Source organism: Thamnophis sirtalis, unplaced genomic scaffold (assembly GCF_051295495.1).
Source record: "Thamnophis sirtalis isolate CommonGarterSnake01/CBP01778 unplaced genomic scaffold, rThaSir2_p1.2 scaffold_2, whole genome shotgun sequence".
Taxonomy (NCBI): domain Eukaryota; kingdom Metazoa; phylum Chordata; class Lepidosauria; order Squamata; family Natricidae; genus Thamnophis; species Thamnophis sirtalis.
The window spans coordinates 118,683,294-118,706,019 of NW_028261382.1; the positions used below are offsets into that span (position 1 = coordinate 118,683,294).

General features: G+C 36.2%; 1 protein-coding gene across 1 annotated transcript in view; it reads left to right on the forward strand.

Annotated features, from left to right (window-relative positions):
- The window catches only part of CSMD3 (CUB and Sushi multiple domains 3), a 669,496-nt gene that overhangs the window by 556,884 nt on the left and 89,886 nt on the right, over nucleotides 1-22,726 (forward strand). The window contains exons 46-51 of the mRNA XM_087706764.1: nucleotides 585-665; nucleotides 3,085-3,198; nucleotides 9,847-10,035; nucleotides 10,281-10,427; nucleotides 12,208-12,396; nucleotides 21,500-21,685. Coding sequence (XP_087562890.1) covers nucleotides 585-665; nucleotides 3,085-3,198; nucleotides 9,847-10,035; nucleotides 10,281-10,427; nucleotides 12,208-12,396; nucleotides 21,500-21,685 — 906 coding nt within the window. The remainder of the gene's footprint in view (nucleotides 1-584; nucleotides 666-3,084; nucleotides 3,199-9,846; nucleotides 10,036-10,280; nucleotides 10,428-12,207; nucleotides 12,397-21,499; nucleotides 21,686-22,726) is intronic.

Here is a 22,726-nt window from a genome sequence, read left to right on the forward strand (position 1 = left end):
TGACTGAACGTAAAATGAACCATAATAATAATAATAATACATTGATTTCTATAGCATACATCAAGAGTAGAAAGAAGCAAGGAGAGGAAGACAATGCTTTGAAAGTCATCTTATTACACCTTTTTTTTTCATTACAAATTATATAAGGGAACATTTTTAAAAATAAAAACACTGTAGCATTTTAATAAAAATGAATGGTATAATTTGGAATGTAGTACAGAGGTACAAGTTTTGTGTAGCCTTTAAGGAGCACATATTTGGTAGATATATTTGTTCACACTAACAGTTGTGAATCTAATTAACAGGACTAACATATATTTTACCAATATAAAATATACCAACAAATGCCAATAAAGGTGTTTGTCATCAATGTTATGAAATGGATGCATATGTTCCCTACAAAAAACAAATCATCATTAAATCTTATAAATCTAATAATTTGTAATAGACTTGTGAGTGGTGTTAGATGCAAGCTAGCTTCCCTGTAATTTCTTGTAGCTATTTTTTTTCACTACCAATGTCTTTATTGTTATAACATAAACTGGAATGGTGTGTTAATTGGAACATTTCTGCTTCTTTCATAGCATATCAACTTCGTGTGTGTCAGCCTCCACCTAGTATACCAAATGCAGAAGTTCTGACTGAGGATGATGAATTTGAAATAGGTAAAGTTAATATTTATAGAGACAACATCTATTTAATTAAAAAAAATCATATTTAACATGCATGTCCATATATGTGGAAGTTCCTACATTTAGCTTTTTTATGATATAAACAATTGAATAAAATATATAATTATGAATATATCTAAGTGAGCAACAAAGGATCTCTTTTAGCAATAGCAATAGTACTTAGACTTGTATACCACTTCACAGTTCTTTCCATCCCTCTCTAAGTGGTTTACAGAGTCAGCATATTGCCCCCAACACTCTAGGTCCTTATTTTATTGACCTGGGATGGATGGAAGGCTGAGTCAACCTTGAGCCTGGGGTAGATTCAAACTGATGAATTGCAGGCAGCTGGCAGACAGCAGAAATAGCCTGCAGTACTTAAGATGGCTGTTAAGTGGATACAGCTTCCCCACTGACGTCACTTATCAGAAGGTAGAAGAAGGAGATCATAGATGATGCTAGCCATCAGAAATTCAGCTGCCTAGCATCTGAATTTTGAACGTATGACCGAGATGATACTGCAAAGGTCATAAGTGTAAAAAACATTCACAAGTCACTGTTGTAACTTTAAACCATCACTAAACTAATGGTTGTAAATCAAGAACTATGATAGTTAGATAGTCAGATTTTGATAGATAGATAATGATTGATGAAAAATAGGTAGGTAGGGATGTAGGTAGGTAGGTAGGTAGGTAGGTAGGTAGGTAGGTAGGTAGATAGGAGAAAAAGAAAGAGAGTCATATTTTTCTTTCCCAAAATAGAGTGCTTAACAGTTAAATTGGCTCATGGCAAAAATAGTATTTTCTATTTTTAAATTGTCCACACACCTTGAAGTAATTTCAGCTATTCAAGGCTGATTTTATTGGTAACAAAACTGCATCAAGACATCCTATTATAAAATTCCCCAGAGACTCTAGGTATATCCAAAGAGCCCTTTCCTATTTTTACCATAGCCCTATTTTATAGTTATATGGTCCCGCTGAGATACTTCAGTTGACTGCTGTTGAAAAACCTTTTGCACTCTATGGCATTCTTCATCTGGCCAATAGGGTTTGGCTGTGATCCTAAGCAGCATAATGTGCAGATGGAGGAGACAGACATGTACAGCCAGAGGCAATTTGATGTCCATTACCTGGCTAAATGCTCAAGACCATTTTCCTCAAAACCAGTTTGCTTGTTCGATCAGATGTTCACTTGCTGTAAAGGTTTTAAGAAATCATTCTGCTGCTTACTGATACAGCTGTTTCAAATTGTGTTCTCGCTAAAGATGTTAACGCTAAAGTAGAATTCACAGGGAAACATTCAGATGTGTGGAAAATAGAATATTGGTAAATACTGCCAAGTGCCACAGTTCGGAATGAAATAAAACAAGGTTTTTATTAAATGTTAGGTGAAACAGCCTCCTGAGAAACATAAAAGTAGCCATGTACTCTGGAATATTTAAATGCTTGAATAAAATTGCGAAAGAAGAATTTCTTGATTCTCTGTGCATGCTTTCATATACACAGAGGACATTTATGTTCAGAGAAAGGAAGCAAAAGTGCTGTGCAAGCAGAGTAGGGCAGAGAATTCACAGGTGTGCAAGATTTCCAGAGGATGGACTGCTTTAATGCTCTAAAGAGGAGTGTTTCATTTAAGCACCATGTTTTGCTATCTGTGCCTTTCTAATGCATTGCATTATCCTATCAATTCATGCATAGTAATTAAACTGTAACATCTATAGGACAGTTTGTGTATTTAGTTCCTTCAGTTTTAATTATAAAGTGCATTTATTAACATATAGTAAGTATACTGAAGTCAGTCTAGATAGATAAATAGACAGATAGACTGATGATTGATTGATTCCAGGGAAAGTTACTGTGCTTAGGAATGTTCAAAGTTCAAGCATTAAATGCATAATGAAATATTTAGAAGGAAATGATCACCAACAAAAAAAAATGTAATGTAATAAATTGTCTGTGGGACCTGATCTTTGGTAATCTAATTATGTACGAGACTATCATGGGGAAAAAATTCTATATATGTGGTTATGAAGAGTCAACTTGATGGCTATTATATATGTATAATTTCTGAAATTATACTAGAAATAAGAAAACTAGATGCTCTTTTTTAATTGCTGAAATAACTGCAACAAAATATAAAGCTTTTCAACTCCACAAATTCACAATCGTGCAAATGTGTGGTAGTCACATTAATAGCAGAGCTGGCATGAAATGACAAATTAGGTGGCTTATTTGCCACATCATTTCCTCTGTCTAATGGAACCTATTTGTGCTAGTGGTCATTTTAACATTATATAGGGTGCGAAATGTGCTTCGTTAATCAATGATATTGTCAACACTGAAAGTCCCCATTAATTGCTGTTTAACTACAATCTTTTCTCTTTTCCTCCTTTTTTTTTTTAATTACACAGGGGACATAATAAGGTACCAGTGTCTACCAGGTTTTACATTAGTTGGTAGTGAGATTCTGACATGTCGACTAGGAGAGCGATTGCAGATGGATGGCACACCACCTTCTTGCCAAGGTTTTAAGCACTTTAAAAAAATCTTTTTAGCATATATTTGCTTACTTTGATGTCTTGCATGCACTTTTTGGTTTGCATCGATAAACACCAGTGTGTGTGTGTGTGTGTGTGTGTGTGTGTGTGTGTGTGTGTGTGTGTGTGTGTACACACACACGCACGCACACACACATATTCATAGATTTTCACAGGTGTAGGTATGCTGTTCTTGTTGTATTTGGGTCTTCTCCCATATAAGATTGAGATTGTCTTGACAATCTCAATCTTACACGGGAAAACACCCGAATATAACAAGACCAGCATATCTATCATCTATCTATCTATCTATCTATCTATCTATCTATCTATCTATCTATCTATCTATCTATCTATCTATCTATCTATCTATCTATCTACCTACCTACCTACCTACCTACCTACCTACCTACCTACCTACCTACCTATCTATCTAATATTGACTAAGTTTGATTTGAAGTTGAGGAATATCTAGAGGGTAAATGTGAACCATTCCTGAAAATGTTCATTCAAAAGTTATTTATGTGCATTGTCTTCTTATTTCCTTTGCTTTTTCTTACCCTGTGCTATGGGTAAAAGAACACAAGTAGTACTGCAGACATGGTCCTCTCAATCATAATATATGGCTACTAGTTGGATGCCCGTGCTTCATGACAAAACTATGTTATCGGGCAATGCAAGAGAAATCCGGTTCACTCCGGTTTAATCTATTGTCTCAGTGGTGGTCAGTGATTGAAACACATAAGGGAATATCACTCCCACCACCTTGAGTCTATTAGCAGTTCCAAAGGTGGAAGACATAGACGTTTTGGTGTTTACTACGTTTAGCACTGTAAGGAGCTCAAGACTGCTCCTGAGTGAAGGAGTGCAATGTCTGCCAGTTTGAGGGTTGTGAGGTAACTGGCAGTATTTCTTATACAATGTGTGTGTGTGTGTGCACATGTGTGTGTACACACACATACACACACACACACACGCACACACACACACACTGTATAAAAAATACTAATGATCTGATGGTCATTTCAAAAAATCCTTTTTAAGTGAGCACCTAGAAGCCAAGAGGAACATATGTGCCAAATTTTAAGTTTGTAGGCTACAGTTCTGGAGATTTTGTGATAGGTGAGTGGTATTTGGCTTTTATATAGATTAAAACTAGACCATCAACAACAGTGAATGATGAAAATCTGATGCCTTAAAACTGTGCTTCTGGAAAGAATTGTTGAATATCAAAAAGAGCAAATCATTAAATACCAGACACAGTAAAATCAATTTGTTCACTGGAGCACTAATAATAAAGCTAAAGCTTAAATATTTTGGACATATACTGTAGAAGAAGAAGCTTTTAAGAAGCTGTTTGGAAAATTTGAAGACAATCAAGAAAGAAGCTGACAAAAGATGAGATGGCTGGCTGTAATTACTGATGTCAAGCACAAACTAACAAGACTTCAAAGTAGCTGACAATCCTGGAAAATAGTTGTCCATTAAATCATGAAGAGTCAGAAGTGACTAAACAATTGAGTGACCTGGTGGCTAAGATGTTAGACTAGGATTAGAAAGATCCATGATTGAAGTTAATACAGTATGTAGACATGAAAATTCACTGAATAACTTTGGGGCAGTCCTAATTTTTCAGCCAAACTTATTCCTCATAGTTGTGGTTGATTCAAATGAGTCAAATGTTCTAGATTGGCACCAGCTCTCCTTTTATAGTTTTTTATGTACAAATAATATAGTCTTCTTTTCTTTCCAGGGTACTCCATAAAATTCTATTCACTTGGTAATCTATACCTTTGATAACTTGTTTATTTCAAATGCCACTTGACTCATTTCAATCAGAATAATAATCAGCCATTTGTGGAAGGGGGAGATACTATTTAGCAAAAACTTTCCAAAATTTATGTAGACCATAAATTGAAAAAGATAAGCAGTGCTTCATCTCATCCCATCCCATCCTATCCCATCTGTGAGTGGAAAAGCAAGGATCTTGAAAATTTCCAATAAAAAATATCTTTGGTTATTTTATAAAAAAGCAACTTGAACAAATTCAAAGCAGAAGCTGTGTAATGCTTAGGGACAGGAATAAGGTATCTATGAACAGATCAGAAGTTTCCTAAACATTCATTTTATGATGTATATTTTATTAACTGTATTTTATTAAACACAAAAGGTGCAGAGAAAATTTCATTTTTTATTAAATGATAATGTTACAATACACTTAGTCTATTATCATTTAATACGTAAGGTTCTTGAACTCATGGGTATTCATCATTCTTAATACCTTTAATTGAAACTGCTGCAACCTGAAAATTACTACTACTTTTATTAGAAATATTGACCTTTCAAATATATTGCTAAAAATCCACACCTAGCAACTCAATTAAAGATGTCATAATCAATGTCTAAATTTCTAATAAAAGAATAGATGCTATTTGTTCTCATTTTAGTCTTCCATCCATAGGCACATGTAGAGAGGTTTAAAAAAAATATTCTAGAAGGTGGTGGCGTGCCTGGTTTGCCTAAAGCAATAAAATCACTCTGAAGAGATATAATTTTATTCGTATGCAATCAATAAATGGTGTGTCCTAGATTGCCAGCGAAGCTGAGTAGCCCTCATCAAAAGCAGAACCAGAGCTAATGTATACCTTTGGTCTACTATACTGATGGCTAACCTTTTTGTTGTTGGGTGCTAAAAATGTGAGTGCATGCACATAATAGCGTGCATGGGTTCAGGCACCCATAATGCAAAGCACAACCCACATGTACATGTTCACACATACACACCCATGCTCCCCGACCGTGCCCACCACACAGCTCCCCTCCAAGCTGAGCTTGGTATTTCCACCCGGGGACCAGGGAAGGCCATTTTTGTCCTCCTCAGTCTCCAGGAAAGCCTCAAATCATTTCCAAACCTCTGGTAGGCCCATTGGGCCTGTTTTTCACTCTCCCCAGACTCTGGAGGCTTTTCTGAAGCCTGGGGAGGGTGAAAACTGCCTCCCCCGGCCCTCTGTAAGGCTTAAAATCAGCTGGCCAGTGCGGGCATTCATGCCGGAGCTGACAGCTCGCATGCTGGCAGATATGGCTCTGCATTCCAGCTGTGGAATGCGTGTCATAGGTTCGTCATCACGGGTCTACTACATTGCATATACAAGACAAAGGAGAAAGGCAAACACTTTGGAAATTACAGTTCACTATGGAATCTTTTATATATACCCATCCATGTGACCTTAGTATTTATACCCTCATACTAGACCAGACCTGGTATATTTGACATATATTGGTGAACAGGGACAATTTGATTCTTCTACCTTTGCCATTCAAGATCATTGTCTCACAGGATAATTTAATAGCAGTAGTAGTAGACTTATATACCGCTTCATAGGCCTTTCAGGCCTCTCTAAGCGGTTTACAGAGAGTCAGCATATTGCCCCCAACAATCTGGGTCCTCATTTTACCCACCTCGGAAGGATGGAAGGCTGAGTCAACCCTGAGCCGGTGAGATTTGAACCGCTGACCTGCTGATCTAGCAGTAGCCTGCAGTGCTGCATTTAACCACTGCGCCACCTTGGCTCTATGGAAGTTCCATAAGAAGTTCCTGTCTATGGGGGGAGCAGCTCATAGGTTTCACCATCCAGATTAAATGTGTTTGGGTGGTACCTTTTACTATTGATCAGAACTACAGTATAGGTATCAACATCAGAAATATATACTGTGTGACTGGGCTTGAATTATGCAGTCTTGACCATCTATTTGACTTTTTAAAATATTTATTCCACCCTCAGCTCAGAAACTGCTGGCTCCATCATCTTATTCTATTGCAGAGCAGAAGCATTATAGAACACAAAAATTAATTCCTTGAAGAAAAAGAGAGAGTCAAGTATTATTTAATTTCACCTGCATATTTCACCAAGCATACGGTGTTAATAGCTTTTCAATTTAGAGTTGACATACTATTTTTTTCTTCAGATATCATAATTGTGATAGTTGAAAACAGGTGATAGTCTATCTGCATTATGACTAACATTCAATTAAGCACTTAAGGAAAATATGGCTCAAGTCATCAAATGTTTAATTAAAAAAAACTTTAGTTGTGAATAGCTTTGCTATTAAATGGCATTTTATGAAAAATATATGCACATTCTCTTAATTTCTTTTAAAAAAAATATCCATTATCTAGGAATTGTTTATTAATCCATTTATTTAGCAAGGTTTAATTATTATAGTCTCAAAGGATAAAAATAATCTGTGCCACTGAAATATTTGAATAGCACATCATTTCCACAAAGAGCAACACTGAAATATTTGAATAGCACGTCATTTCATAAAGAGCAACATGTAACTTCTGGGGCAGAGTCTCCTTTTCTTTTTCTCCAAATTATGCAGGCATGTCTAAAAAAGAGAAAAGAAAACAATACCAGGGAAAAGAAATAAAAAGCCTGTTGGGCAGACTTGGAAATAGCTCCATTTATTTTCAGACACAAAGCGTACTAAGCATATGCTAAGTAGAGAGACAAAAAGAGCTGGCAAGCCATTTAGCTGATCAATGATCAGCTCGCTTGGCTGGGAGGAAATTCTATTAAATTTATGGAAGTTTAGTTAAGTCTTTTGGTGTCTGCCTTATGGAATGAGTTTTCCTCTGAGATCTGAATGGTGCTCACCTTGACAATGTTTTGGAGGACAATAAGGCCCTGATTGTCCCAGGATAAGCTATCAAGTTTACAATTTTCTATGTAGACTGTTCATTTAAAAAAAAAAAAAACTAGTTCTTATACTGTGAACTATTCGGAGTCAGTCTAGAGCCGGGAGCACCTATATCACTTGGAATGTACGGTATATGGGTTAGATAGAGTCTAAGGACTGATAAAATACACACTTGTTTTAAGGATCTGTTGTTGTTGTTAGTTGCAAAGTCTTGTCTGACCCATTGCGACCCCATGGACAATGTTCCTCCAGGCCTTCCTGTCCTCTTCCATTATCTGGAGTCCATTTAAGCTCACACCTACTGCTTTGGTGACTCCATCCAGCCAATTCATTGTCTGTTGTCCCCTTTTTCTTTTGCCTTCAATTGTTCCCAGCATTAGGCTCTTCTTCAGTGAGTCTTTCCTTCTCATTAAGTGGCCAAAGTATTTGAGTTATATCTTCAGGATCTGGCCTTCTAAAGAGCAGTCAGGGTTGATCTCTTCTAGGACAGACCGGTTTGATCGACTTGCAGTCCAAGGGACTTGCAGGAGTCTTCTCCAGTACTGTAGTTCAAATGCCTCAATTCTTTGGTGCTCAACCTTTTTTATGGTCCAACTTTCACAGCCATACATTACAACTGGGAAAACCATAGCCATAACCATAGTTTTAAGGATTAAACAAGAGTTAATTCCTGCACCTTTCTGAATGTCCCGAAGTATCCCTCTCTTTGCACAGCCCATAGTTTTGTCCTTTTGAAGCACTGAGAATCTCAGCCTAGTGTCCCCATAGAGCCACCTTCTTGCAGGATGAAGAAATAAGAGAAGAAGGAGGATATATATTTGGTGTATATGCATCACAAGGACACGGTGGCTCAGTGGCCAAGACACTGAGGTTGTCAATCACAAAGGTTGGCAGTTTGATGGTTCAAATCCCTAGTGCAGCATAACAGAGTGAGCTCCCGTTACTTGTCCCAGCTTCTGCCAACCTAGCAGTTCAAAAGCATGTAAAAAATTCAAGTAGAAAAATAGGGACCACCTTTGGTGGGAAGGTACCAGTGTTCCGTGTGCCTTTGGCGTTTAGTCAAGCCAGCCACATGACCATGGATACATCTTTAGACAGCGCTGGCTCTTCAGCTTTGAAATGGAGTCAGGAATGGCTAGCACATATGTGCAAGGAGAACCTTTACCTTTACAACTACAGCATATATCAAATTCTTTATGTAGTTAAATAATCTATCCATATTGAAAAACCTTTCTTTTTCAAATCTTTAAGAGATTAAAAGATGGCTAGCACTAATGGTATTTTCTCATTTGGGTAATGAAACATCTGCAAGAAAACAACCAAGCTCAGAGAGCATCAAGGATCCCTCAGTGAAATTTGTAATTTACTTTAACCATGCAAACTTTCTCTCATTTCAAAAGATACATAATGTATCAATGTACATACTCAAAAAGTGACTTAGGCCAGGGACCATTTTATCACAGGAAGGAAATGCATGAACTAAGGAGTAAAATGGTTCCTTAAGTCTGGCAAGGCTTAAGACATCAAAATTTTCTCAAAGTGTAAATTTACAGGTCCACAAAGGATGTTGATAGCCAATAAATGCTGCATCCCTATTCTATCCGACGTGACAATTATTTGGAAGAGTTTAGCTTCTTTTTATTTGATACATAATAAGATATACTTGGATAAATAGACATCATTTCAGTAAAGAATATCTAAAATATACAAAGATGAACATATCAAATACAAGGATCTAAATACATTTCTTCTCTACTGTTTCCAGACATTTATGCATGATTTAATGTATTTGGGGTGAAGTGTTTGATGTCCAAGCCGAAAAGACCCCAATTATCCTATATCTTTTCAGTTATTCAGTTGTTTACAGCTCATTTTCTTTTCTATTTATTTCTCTGTTTATCTCTGTTTCTGTTTCTCTCTCTCTCTCTCTTGCAGTATTGTGTCCAGCAAATGAATTGCGCCTTGATTCAACTGGAGTGATTCTGAGCCCAGGCTACCCAGATAGCTATCCAAATCTTCAAATGTGTGCTTGGACCATTACAGTGGAAAAGGGTTACAATATCAGCCTTTACTTTGAATTCTTCCAGACTGAAAAAGAATTTGATATACTTGAGGTGTTTGATGGTAACTAAAGGATATTCAACTTTGAATGCATAATAGTTCTTTTAGCAAGCAATATTACATTATGCATTGTATCAGAAATAACACAGTGTGATTGTTGCATACAATTAATGAACATTTTCACATGCTATGAACAGATGGCTGCAATATATTTCATTATTCAAGTGATTATATATCCAACAAAAACATTTAACATTTCTCTAATTTTGGTCTTTCTTTTTCCCTCATATGTGTTCCCTGGGATCAAGGACCAAACAGTCATAGCCCATTGCTAATCTCCTTAAGTGGAGATTATACCTCCTCTCTCAATATAACAAGCACTGGCCATGAAGTATTTCTCCGATGGTCAGCAGACCATGGTACCAACAAAAAAGGTTTTAGGATAAGATACATAGGTAAGTCACCCCTTTTTTTCACTCTACTTCAAAAGAATCAATAAGGGAAACAACAAGCATATTGAGATGGAAGAGAAATGGAAGCTGGACAAAGACTATATAGAGAAGGGAGAAATAAAATCTTGGAAGATATGATTGTAAAATCCAACTAAATGCAAGTTCAGTTCTATTGTCAATATAACCAGGAAATTTGATGATCTTTCTTTCTTCTTTCTTTCTTTCTTTCTTCCTTTCTTTCTTCCTTTCTTTCTTTCTCTCTCTCTCTCTCTCTCACTCTCCCTTCCTTTCTACCTTCCTTTCTTCTTTTTCCTTTCTTTCTTTTTCCTTTCTTCTTCTTTCTTTCTTCTTTCTTTCTCTTTTTTTGTCTAGTTCAAAGTAGCCAACTACCAAATGAGCTCATAATAATTTGTCTGCCTTCAAGGAAGGTGAAAACAACATCTTAATCATAGCAGTTCTTTTTGGAACAGTATGCTTTCTTTAAACTTTTGCTTATTTGTGTTTATAAATGAAGGCAACCATGAAGCATATAATTCTGTTTAGGTTTCTTTAGATTTTGATTTCAGCTGAAGAAGAATCCACACCTTTACCTTGAATTTCACTTTAGACAAGATTTAGGTGGCAATTTTGAAGTGGAACAATGTCAACTACAAGTTGTGATATGGATTTTTAGGAGAAATACTATAGTGGTTCCATTCTAAATTCGAGATTTACATATGAACATGATGTTCATCAGTTGACAACAGTAAAATGCTGGTTCCTATAAACCAGTGTCATTTCTAAATTATCCTAAAAACCTTTAAATTATAAGCCAGTTTTTCTTCATTTTTTTCTCATCAGTAACCTCCTTATAAGAAGATGTGGATGTGAAAGACAGTCTGCTATGCAAAATTCCACCGGGGGGGGAGAGGGAGGGAGGGAGGGAGGGAGGGAGGGAGGGAGGGAGAGAGAGAGAGAGAGACAGAGAGAGACAGAGAGACAGAGAGAGAGACAGAGATACATTTATAGAAAATTAACAAGTCATTTCCATATTCCATATAATATGTTTTGTGGCTATATGTCCTCCCCTTCCTGACAAAGCATTCACATTCCTTTTATTCAGCCAGCATATATATGTCATGTTTCTTGATCTTTCTTCCGAATATTAAATTACCTTGAGCTCACGTTAAATTACAAATTATAATTAGAAATTTGTAAAATCTTCTAATGGAAAAATTAAACATGACAGTTAACAGAGTAAAAGTAGAATTATATTTGTAAGTACACACACACACACACACACACACACACACACACACACACACTGGGGAGAATTCATAATGTTGGTACTTGCGGGGCAAAAAGAACATATTCCTTTGGTTCTTATTTGTAAGATTTATTTCAATACTGATATTTGCAATATCCCTTTACACATGGGTGTAAGAACATTGAAAGTTGCAACATCCTGTTGACTGATTGGCAATTTCGTTTTACTATGTAGATCTCACTATCTGCACACCTGTCCTTCCATACATTACCGCATGATTCCCATTTCCCCAGAAGAGAAATGATGCCAGGGAAAAGATCCCCTGTAATATGAAACCCAGATAAATGGATTTATTTTCCTCTGTTAGGTAAACAGGGTGGTTTTGTTTTCCCACTGTTTGTAGCATCATTGCTAAAAAGCAATCACACATATAATTCCTGCAGACACCTGTCTGCTATTAAACAGTGCAATAATTAACATCCATAGAAGGAAGAAATGTAAGAATTTTTTTTTTTTTTTTTTGGTTCTGTTTTCAAGCTCTTTACTGCAGTACTCCAGAATCACCACCTCATGGTTTCATTGTAAGCCAGACCGGAGGGCAACTTAACAGCGTGGTTCGCTGGGCTTGTGACCGAGGATTCCGTCTTGTTGGGAAAAGCACTGCTGTGTGTAGAAAATCCCCCCTTGGATATTATGCATGGGATGTACCTGTACCGGCCTGTCAAGGTTAAGATTTTCATTACAAACTTACATTCTTATTGTTTGACTCTGATAATGTTAGCCCTTTGAAGTAGACCAGGCCAGAAAACAGAAATTACAAAAAAAAAAAAATACTAGAATGAAGACTAGCTATAAAAACAGAATTTTGAAAGCCTGGTGGATTTTCTTGTTCCTTTTTCCTCTTATACTCAGCAGAATCAAGGTGGGCTGATCTTGAGTTTTTTCTTCACTTCTTTCTTTATTGGGGAAAGGCTTAATTACTTTTTTTTTCAACACTATCTGTGCACACTTCTACAAAAGACAACCAACCCTTTTTATCCTAGTTCATGGACAGTCCTGCTTACTTTCCTTAAGATAGCACACAGCAGTCAGTTAAAGAGTACATGTATCTCCAGTTCATGAGATATAAATGGTTTGTTAGTTGCTTTCCAGTCACAATTAATAGTATGCATTGTTTCTAAATTGGGGCATCTATACATGGGCACATGAGGAGATCAAGTGGCAAAAGACTTGACATTATCCACTGGCATGCAAACTGTGATGCAAGTATGAAAAGGTTATTGTGACACCATAGTACCCATTTCTACATTTTGGCACCAATGGTGCTAATTGAAGATGACTGAGGTCAAAAATAAATGGAATCTTATGATCTTTATCATAGATCTTCATCCACTGGAGCTTACTCAGGCAATAAGCTACAACATAGAAATGATGGTATGAGACAAAGTAATCAGTTCTTATTCTTAAAGCACACTGGTAATCACCGAAGAGAACAGGTTTTTTTTTCCTTAATTATCATCAGTAGGAACTTTGTATGCACCAAAAGAGCTTATGAGATTTAATGCTCACCCTGGAATTTAATAAACACATTTCTGTTTCATCATCATTGGACATTACAGTATTGATGATTGAAGAAAGGGTCTTAACATGATGTCTTGTCTATGGAATGCTGTTCTATGAGACATGCTCACACTAGGACTTCAAACTTACTATTGTTAAGATCCTGGCCAGAACTTTTAACTTTTAACCTACATGTGGCTTAGGAATGGATTACCTGGGATGATGATGATGATGATGATGGTGGTGGTGGTGGTGGAACAATCAAGAAAGAAACAGAAGGTTTAATATTGCCTGCTCAAGAGCAAGCACTACAAACTAATGTGATGAAACTGAAGATACAAAAATCCACTGACAATCCAAACTACCAACTTTGCAATGACAAAGTCAAAACTTTCACATTTAATATGTGAATGCAGAAAAATTGCACAAATTGATTACAAAGCAAGATACGACTGACCTGCTAAATTAATCCACTGGTCATTATGTAAAAAATACAACTTACCTGTATCCAAAAAATCATGGGAACATAAAGTGGAAAAAGTTATCGAAAATGAGAAGGTGAAGATCTTATGGGACTTCCAAATACAGATGGATCATCATTTGGAACACAGATATCAGTGGAACAACTTGCCTCCAGAAGTTGTGAATGCTCCAACACTGGAAGTCTTTAAGAAGATGTTGGATAACCATTTGTCTGAAGTGGTGTAGGGCTTCTTGCCTAGGCAGGGGATTGGACTAGAAGACCTCTAAAGTCCCTTCCAACTCTGCTATTCTATTCTATCACAGTTGCGAAAACTGAAACATACAATTTATTGATATTGCAGAAGCAGGAGACACCAGAGTGAAAGAAAAAGAACTGGAAAAAAATCACAAAATATTGTGACCTGGCTATCTTAACAACACAGTTATGGATGAAACATATAACAATGATACCCATTGTCATCAGAGCACTTGGCACCATGTCCAAGAATTTTACAAAACACATAAAGAAATTGCAGCTTCCTGCAATAACACCAGGAGAACTGCAAAAAGCTGCGCTGCTTGGAACATCATATATTTTAAGAAGATACTTGGTTGAAACTTACAGTAGGATGCTGACAGCAACCCATATCAACCTTTATCACCAGTCAATGGTATTTGTGACAAATCTTTAAATGTTCACTTGGCTGAGTTTCATGCTTAATGAATACAAGAGATAATAATACTAATAATATCATTTATTGTCATTGTACATAACAAAATTGGTTTAGCCTCATCTTTTTTCCAAGAGTCAGTACTCCTCTAACTGAATTTAGCAGAATTGCTATGCTGCAGATTCCATCAGCCAAAGATTGGGAGGGAGTAGAAGATGCTGTGAACACTGCTCTGCGGAACATCTTCCCATTGGATATTAGAATGACCCCAAACCTCTAAACCATTTTTAAGGTCCTAAGAACTTAGCTATGTTTCCAAGTTTGTTTTTTATTGTTTAAAATGTTTTTAATGTTTTAATTGTAATTTTTTTTTTCTGAATTGTAAGCCATCCAGAGTCAAGGACTGAGATGGGCAGCTGTAGAAATGGAATAAATAAAATAATAAAGTAAAACTCATCCAGATAAATTGACGGTTGACTGACATTTAGAATGGCTGACATTCTAAATGTATCTCTTCCTGCATTTTCACTGCAGCCATATTCAGTGTAATACGCTTTTATGGCAATACTTAGTAGCAAAACAAGGAATATGTTTTCAATTACTTTAACTCAAAATTCAGAAGAGATTATGAATTTCAGATTATTGAAAGAAATGCAAATGCACTTTTCTTTTCTTTTCTTCAGTTACATTTTCCTATACCAAAACGTTATTCATTCTAAACATGCTGTCATGGTTATGATGTTTCTACATTTCTATCATCTTACCTGTTTAATTACTTTTTGAAATATATATTTTATGGCATTGAGAAGGAAGGAGAATTTCAGAGTGATTCTAAATAACATTTTTACAATGTTAATGAATGCACTTCGGCGGGGAGGGGGGGAAACCAGATGTAGCATTTGGAAACTTAGAGGTCTTTCATGGGTGGCTTGTAACCCTTGGATATCACATTGCTTTTTTGGTTTTAATATTATTATCTTAATTCTATTTTATGAGTTTCATTATTATGATTATTCTGTGAGTTTTATTATTTGGATATTAGCCACTCCGCATATTGAAGATAAGCAGAATATAAGCATTGATTAATTAATATTGAAATCTTTTTTATCAACCTAGCTTAAATACAAAGTACAATAACTTTTTAATTTGTTTTATTTTTGTTTTCATATTTGGTGCATGACTTTCATTTGTATCAAGTTGAAAATGAATTTTATATTCCTTTTTTCATTATCGCTATTATTACATTCACTTTAATGTAAAATCACAGCTGCCAGTTCTTTAGCTGATGTTGGCCTTCATAAGTTTCAAGTTATAACTCAAGAACCTCGGATGATGTAGGATCTGTATAATATATGTGTTAATCTAGTCAGAGTGGCCTTTTGTAATTGACACATGTAAATTTTCTCAATATGTAGATTTTCTAAGTGCTTCCAAGAATTTTTCAGTGGCACCCAATGTGGCAATAAGATTTGATTTTTAAATCTTGATACTTTCTTATCATCTCCAATTCTTTGTCTTTTATTCTACTATTCCCTAGTATTGTCACAAATTATCCACATTGTCTTCTTTTATTATTATACTTAGCTGCCCAATCGGCTAAATGTTTAGACTAGATTTGGCATTGTTATCCATCTATTAAGGACTTCCTATCTGGGATAAGCAGAAGCTGTTTGATGGTTTTAAAGGTTTTATTACAGGATGTAAGCTATTTAGCTGCCTTTTGTAATTGACTTATAGTGATTTTGTCAATGCCAATTGTGTTCAAGAGATGTTCCAATTTTTTGGCAATTATTTTATTATTATTAACTGCAGTATTATTTAATCACTAATGTTTTGCTTTGTATTGTTTAATATAATGTTTTAATTATTTAATATGATGTTTTCTAGGAGACCAGAATATTATTGTCATTCATAATATTAATGGCAGACAAATCTTAAATAATCCTAAATGAATTGGTGAAATGATTTCCAGATAATGCCATATAAAACAATGAGTATTTGCTGATGTTCGTCTCATGCAGCATTGTCTGGAAATCATTTCATTAGCATACACCTTCATGAAAACTATACTGAATATTACCAATCATATTATACCACTCATAATAGCAGTCATATTATTTTTAATGTGAATTTTCTTTAAATGCATTTTCCCACCAAAAGCATGAATATGTATTAATACACATTTACGGTTAACAGTTGCAATTTAGACATACAATATACAAGTGAATATGCACCTAGAAAAATGTGTGTAGAATGTTTACCCAATTTTATGCAAGCCATTTACTGGTGAAGGCATGATTTTCAGGATTTGAAATTTCCTGAGATCCATTTCTTAAAAGACAAAAGAGTTCCAAACAGAAGACCCCATTTAAATTTATTGAAATCAAGTTTCCTTGATTATATTGATTATTTATTTAAGTTTTATTGATTTATAAAAATAGCAAAATGCTCTACAAATACCTGTGTATTTGAAAACTTAAGGGCAATGTGGACAATGTGATTTTGCTAGATGAGCTGACTCTAAAATATATCTGTTTGACTTGGTTATGACTTGGTACTTCATGCATTGGGGGGTCAGTCTGTCCTAGTCCTATAAAGTTCTGTTCTGCTGACTAGTTCAGCTTTCCAGAACTATTTGAATGTTTTTTCCCCCCGTTCTAATTCTTGGAATCCTGAGTGGCAATACTAATATAAACAGTTGTCTGTGCCTACATATGTGAATCAATCCACAAATTAAACTGGCTAATTTTTAAAATCTATTTTTATCTTCCTGAATCTAAAGCAGGGGTCATCAATCTTTTGGACCTGAGGGACTACAAATTCATAATTTTAAATCTTGAGGACCACTAATATGATTTAAAAAAAAAGATAAATAGTATTTAGTGCAATATAAAAAAATGCAAATAATTTTTTCTGCAGACCACCAAAATTTTCTCGTGCACCATTAGTGATCTATGGACCACTGGTTGGTGACCACTGATCTAAAGGAAAGTAGCATTTGCCATGTACACTTCAAAAACTTTTTAGAAAAAAATGTTTTGAAACAAGGGGAAGCACAATGTATTTTTAAAACAGATGGATCTTTTTTTTTAGATTCACATGTAATCTAATCTGGAATCTGGAAAACAAATGTCTCTTTGAGTAATTGATGTATGAAAATAGCCATGTCTTTTATGCAATTCATTAATACAGCAGCATCCTATGGCAAACTCCTTTGGAAGTCAGAAAAAAAATGTTATGGCTTCAAGGAGGTGCTGTATTCATATTTTGCCATACCTCTTCCAAACAATGCTCAAAGCATGCATAGTTTTTGTACAAAGTTTGATCAATCATAGGGATTGGATTCCCTTTAATTCAATTAAAGGGATTTAATTAAAGGGAAATAACTCTTGACTTGGACATTTTATACAAAAGTTGTTTGAAACCTGACTAATAATAAGGATGCATGCAGCTGTTTCATTACCGAGCTAGGTAACATCATCAGTGCTAGAAGGGTGTGGGGTTTGCTCTCTGTTTATATACGGTACTAGTGGCATACCCTGTCAGTATTGATGGAGTGTTCTTGGTGGTTCCTTGATTAGACTGTTTGTCTGAGTTGGTAGTTATTTGATTGAGCTTTTATTTACTTCTTATATTTTGCTTAGTATTAATCTTGGTCCCAAAGGTGTTTTTTTCAAGAGGCAACTGGAATTTCTGATTTTTCTTTGAATACATTTTGCTTCTCATCTAAGAAGCTTCTCCAGCTCTGACTAGATGGTGGGGAATAGAACGATTTATACTCCTTGCAGACAGCTAGTCATTTGCATTCTTCTAGAAAGTTGTTGGGGCCACCTGGAGGTTTATCTGTGTCGTCAGGGTCACCTGAGTAGTGCAAATGGATGTGGATAACCATGACCAGGATGACTGAGAATCTACACAGACATGTTCGTCTTAGTGTTAATCTCTCCTTATTTGGGTATTGACTGCTGGTGAGGAGGTGTTTTGGTCTTTTTTTGTTTCCTTTTTGGCTTTTTGATTGTCTTTTGAAAGATGTATACACCGATGGTGCAACTGCTGATTTTAATCTTAGATTAACAGAAAGAGAACTCCCTTTTAGCAGAACTGCATAAATCAGTATGTCTTTGCATTGCTTTCCATTTGTCTTGTCACCACAATTATGATTAATATTTTCCAAAAGTAAGAGTGCTGAGTCTTGCCATTATTACAAGTAATCAGATGGCCTTTATGTTATCTTTGCCACCTGAAAATGACTATTTCATGAATAGCTACGTGAATTCAGTAAGATCAACATTTTAAACAATATGGATGGAACTTCAAACTGATGGTCCTGATCCTCTGAGCAGTATCCACTTCTGGAAAAAAGAGGTTGAGGAATGCTATAAATAACTCGGTATATGAGATTCTCAGTCTGTTTTTGCTACCATCGGCTGATGTAAAGATTTGCATGATTCTGAAGGAGGGGTGGCATTGACTCCTCCCCAACACTTTGGCATCCTAAGCCAATGCCAATTTGTCCTTAGGCTAAACTTGACCGTGATGCAATGTTATTTAAACATGTACGCTGCACATCATACAAAGTGAGAATTATTACTTAGGGTTGTAAAATAGGAGTAAGAGGCTAATAAAATATAGTGTCTCTTTCAACAGCTATTTTTACAAACACCAGATTGTTGGAAGCAGATGGATACTTATATGAACTCTTCCAAGGATGATTCTCTATGGGTTCTAGAATACTTTTAACAACTTCAAAATCAATAGTTCCCCTTTGTTTTAGTTTTATTGAACTAGTTTGTTTTATTGGACTTGGTTAGGAAATATGCACATACAAAGACACAGGGATTTTATTTTTACCCTCAGGAAAATCTCTAGCAAGTGTGTGTGTGTGGGGGGGGAATACTCCACACATACATATCGATTTCATTCCCCCTTACCAAAGGTATTATTTTTTTAAAAAACGTTTCTATTAAATAAACAAGCATCAGCAACAAGGAAGCATTATTTCAAAACTTGAACAAACATTCCCTTTTGTTTCTTTTTAGTGATATAAATTATTCTATCAATGCTGATTGGCAGGTATAAAATTCAAAGCTATGAAAGAGATGGGGAAGTGAATAGGCTGACCTTGGTCTTCAGTTTATATTGTTCGAGGCATCATATTTTTGAGTGAAATGAATAACGTTTCCGACAGAATGCTGAAAACCTTTATGAGAAACTACTTGAATGAAATGGTATCAAGGAATATTCTGCTAGTCTAACCCAGTAAGAAAATAGAGCAAATAATTTGCAAAAGAAAGTATGAGAAAAGAAATGTGTTATTCACCAAATGATTGCCCAGAGACCAGCAATGATGCTATGCATATACTTTTGAAATAGCTCTTTGTAATAAAAACAGCAAGCAGTTGAACATATCACCTGAAGCTTTTATGAGAGTGAAACGAGAGTCCTTCTAAAACATCATTATAGAAGCTGCTTCACTTTTCCTGTTCAGAAATAAAAAAAAAAATCATTCTTTCCAATCCCAATGCCTTTGTATTTTCTTCAGTTTTCAACTTCTGGAAGATTGTGTTGGCACTGAGGTGGTTTTCTTCTTTCAGTTTGGTCCCATTCTGCTCAAAATCCCAAAGTCGTTATGTCCTCAATCATATTTAGAAGAAGCCAACCCAACCTTTTGATGATTAAATAAATAATACTTGGTATATTGTTTAGTAAGAACAAATTTTCAACCTGAAATGAACAAAAAAATATCTAATAGAGTCAGAAAGACATGAAAGTACTTGAATCCTAAGAAGATAGAACTTAAGCCTATTCTACAGATTGGGAGTTTTTCTGGTTTCAGACACTGCAAAGGGGCAATGAATACTTCACCAAGTTTGATGACTTCAGGCACCAAAAACTAAGAAAGACATGCTGAGTTTCTTCTAAGCCTGGGGTGTCAAACTCACAGCGTCATGGCCGGCATCACATGCCGTATTGGGACTTTTTCCGCTGTTGCTAAACTGGCATGGGTGTTCTGACCTAGGCTTCCTGAGAGCATGAAGCAAACTACTTGACCTGACAAAAACCCATTTTCTTAATTTACTGTGAATTCTGCTGATTAATATCCAGCAAAGTCTTTCAAGGGAGAATTTACAGTCACAGAACTTATCTGGCTTGGAGAGCTGCCAGGCCTATATCTGCAAGACTTGGCAAGGAGCCTTGGAGAGTCATAAACCAATTAAGTGAACTAATTGTCTCCTGCAAACTCCACTCCCCTTCCGCTACTCTTTTATTTTCTCTGGGAGGGGCCATTCGTCGTCCACCTGTGGCTTTACTCCCAAGTCGACCCCTGTTGCTTAGCTGTTCCCTTTGTCTGGCAACTCTGTGCATGTACCCACTGGGAACAGACTCCAGTTGTTCATCTGCCTCACTGATGTTTGATTCTGAAGACAGCCAATAACTTGCATATGGATCTGGTCCCCTCTCTGCCTCCAACACAGAGCACTTTTCAGAGTCTTCCCCAGACTCCAGGACTGGCCCATGTTCCTCCCCAACCTCTTCATTGTCTGAATCTTCTGCCAGCTCTGCTGGCCACTGGCGGGTCACAACAATCTGCATGGCTAGTACATGACTCATCCGGCATATGACAGGCTCTGTTCTAAGCAGTTTTCTTTATTGTTCCTCATATGTAGACAAAATCTTGCCAAACAGATTACGTGTCAAGCAGATTACTTGCCTAATTAAAAATACTTTGAGAACCTTTGGGGGGGACATATACAGCACCCCCTCCTGGAATCCAGACTACATTCCACCACAGAAGAAACTCATTTGCAAGCACAGGTGGCTGTGAAAAAGGAAAAAGAAAGTCTGAATGATGCATTATTTGTAATGCTGCAATTCTGCCAAGCATTTTTAGTCATATTTTCATATCTGAATTAGAATATTAGAGATAATAAACATAGAAATAAAATTTTCTCATGTAGTCAAATTCTGAAAACTTGCTAATCCTTCCAAGCATCTTTAAGAATTTTAAGAAGTCTGAAATCATATTTTCATATTTGAATTACAGTTTTATTTCTGAATACTAAAATAATATACATAGAAATTGAATTTTCCAGTATAGTCAAATGACATTTTGCTTGCCTGTGTTAATGTTTCAGCTATTTCCTGTGGAATTCCAAAAGCTCCATTAAATGGTGGGATATTAACTACAGATTACTTAGTAGGCACGTACGTAACTTACTTTTGCAATGATGGGTACCGGCTATCCTCCAAGGAACTAACCACTGCATCCTGCCAGCCAGATGGCACATGGAGCAACCATAATAAAACACCTCGCTGTGTAGGTAAGCATAACCTAGAAAGGATTTCTTTGCTTTGTTGTTAAACAGTTAAAGATCATTACTAATATTTCACTTTCTAAATAATTATACATTTAAAGGGATTGTAGGTAATGAGTGAATCATCCTACAGACATAAGTGAGTGTATGCACAGGTAGTCCTCAACTTACAACCATTCATTTAGTGACTGTTGAAAGCTACAACATCACTGAAAAAAAGTGACTTATGAGCAGTCCTCATGCTAGTGTTGTTTGTTGTAGCATCTCTATGATTATGTGGTCGAATTTAGACTCAGGCAGTTACAGCATCCTGAGGTCACCTGATCATCATTTGCGACATTTCCAGGAGGCTTCTGACAAGCAGAGGCAAAGGGGGAAGCTGGATTTGATTAATGATCTGCTGATTCATTGAGCAACTGCAGTGATTTGCTTAATAGCTGTGGCAAAAAATGTCACAAAATTGGATGCAATTCACTTAGCAGCTGCCTTGCTTAGCAGTGGAAATTCTGGTCCCAATGATGGTCATAAGTCAAGGACTACCTGTATTCAAAGAATAACTTAATGAACAAAGAAAAATTTAATGAACGTGGCACACATATTATTGTAGGTTGTCATTTATTGCTCACTTAATGCCTGTCCTGTTTATCATAGCAATAGCAATAGCAGTTAGACTTATATACCGCTTTATAGGGCTTTCAGCCCTCTCTAAGCGGTTTACAGAGTCAGCATATTGCCCCCAACAATCCGGGTCCCCATTTTACCCACATCGGAAGGATGGAAGGCTGAGTCAACCTTGAGCCGGTGAGATTTAAACAGCCGAACTGCTGAACTGCAGTCAGCTGAAATAGCCTGCAGTGCTGCACTCTAACCACTGCGCCACCTCGGCTCATCATCATAATGACTGTCTTGTTTATCGTTTATCATCATTACCATGTCTCCCCTAGACCTTCTCTTCAGTACACTAGCCATGCCCAATTCCTACATACGATGAATGGTTGCAGGAACCGGGCGTGGCTAATCTAGTGAAGAGATATGATAGCAGTGTCA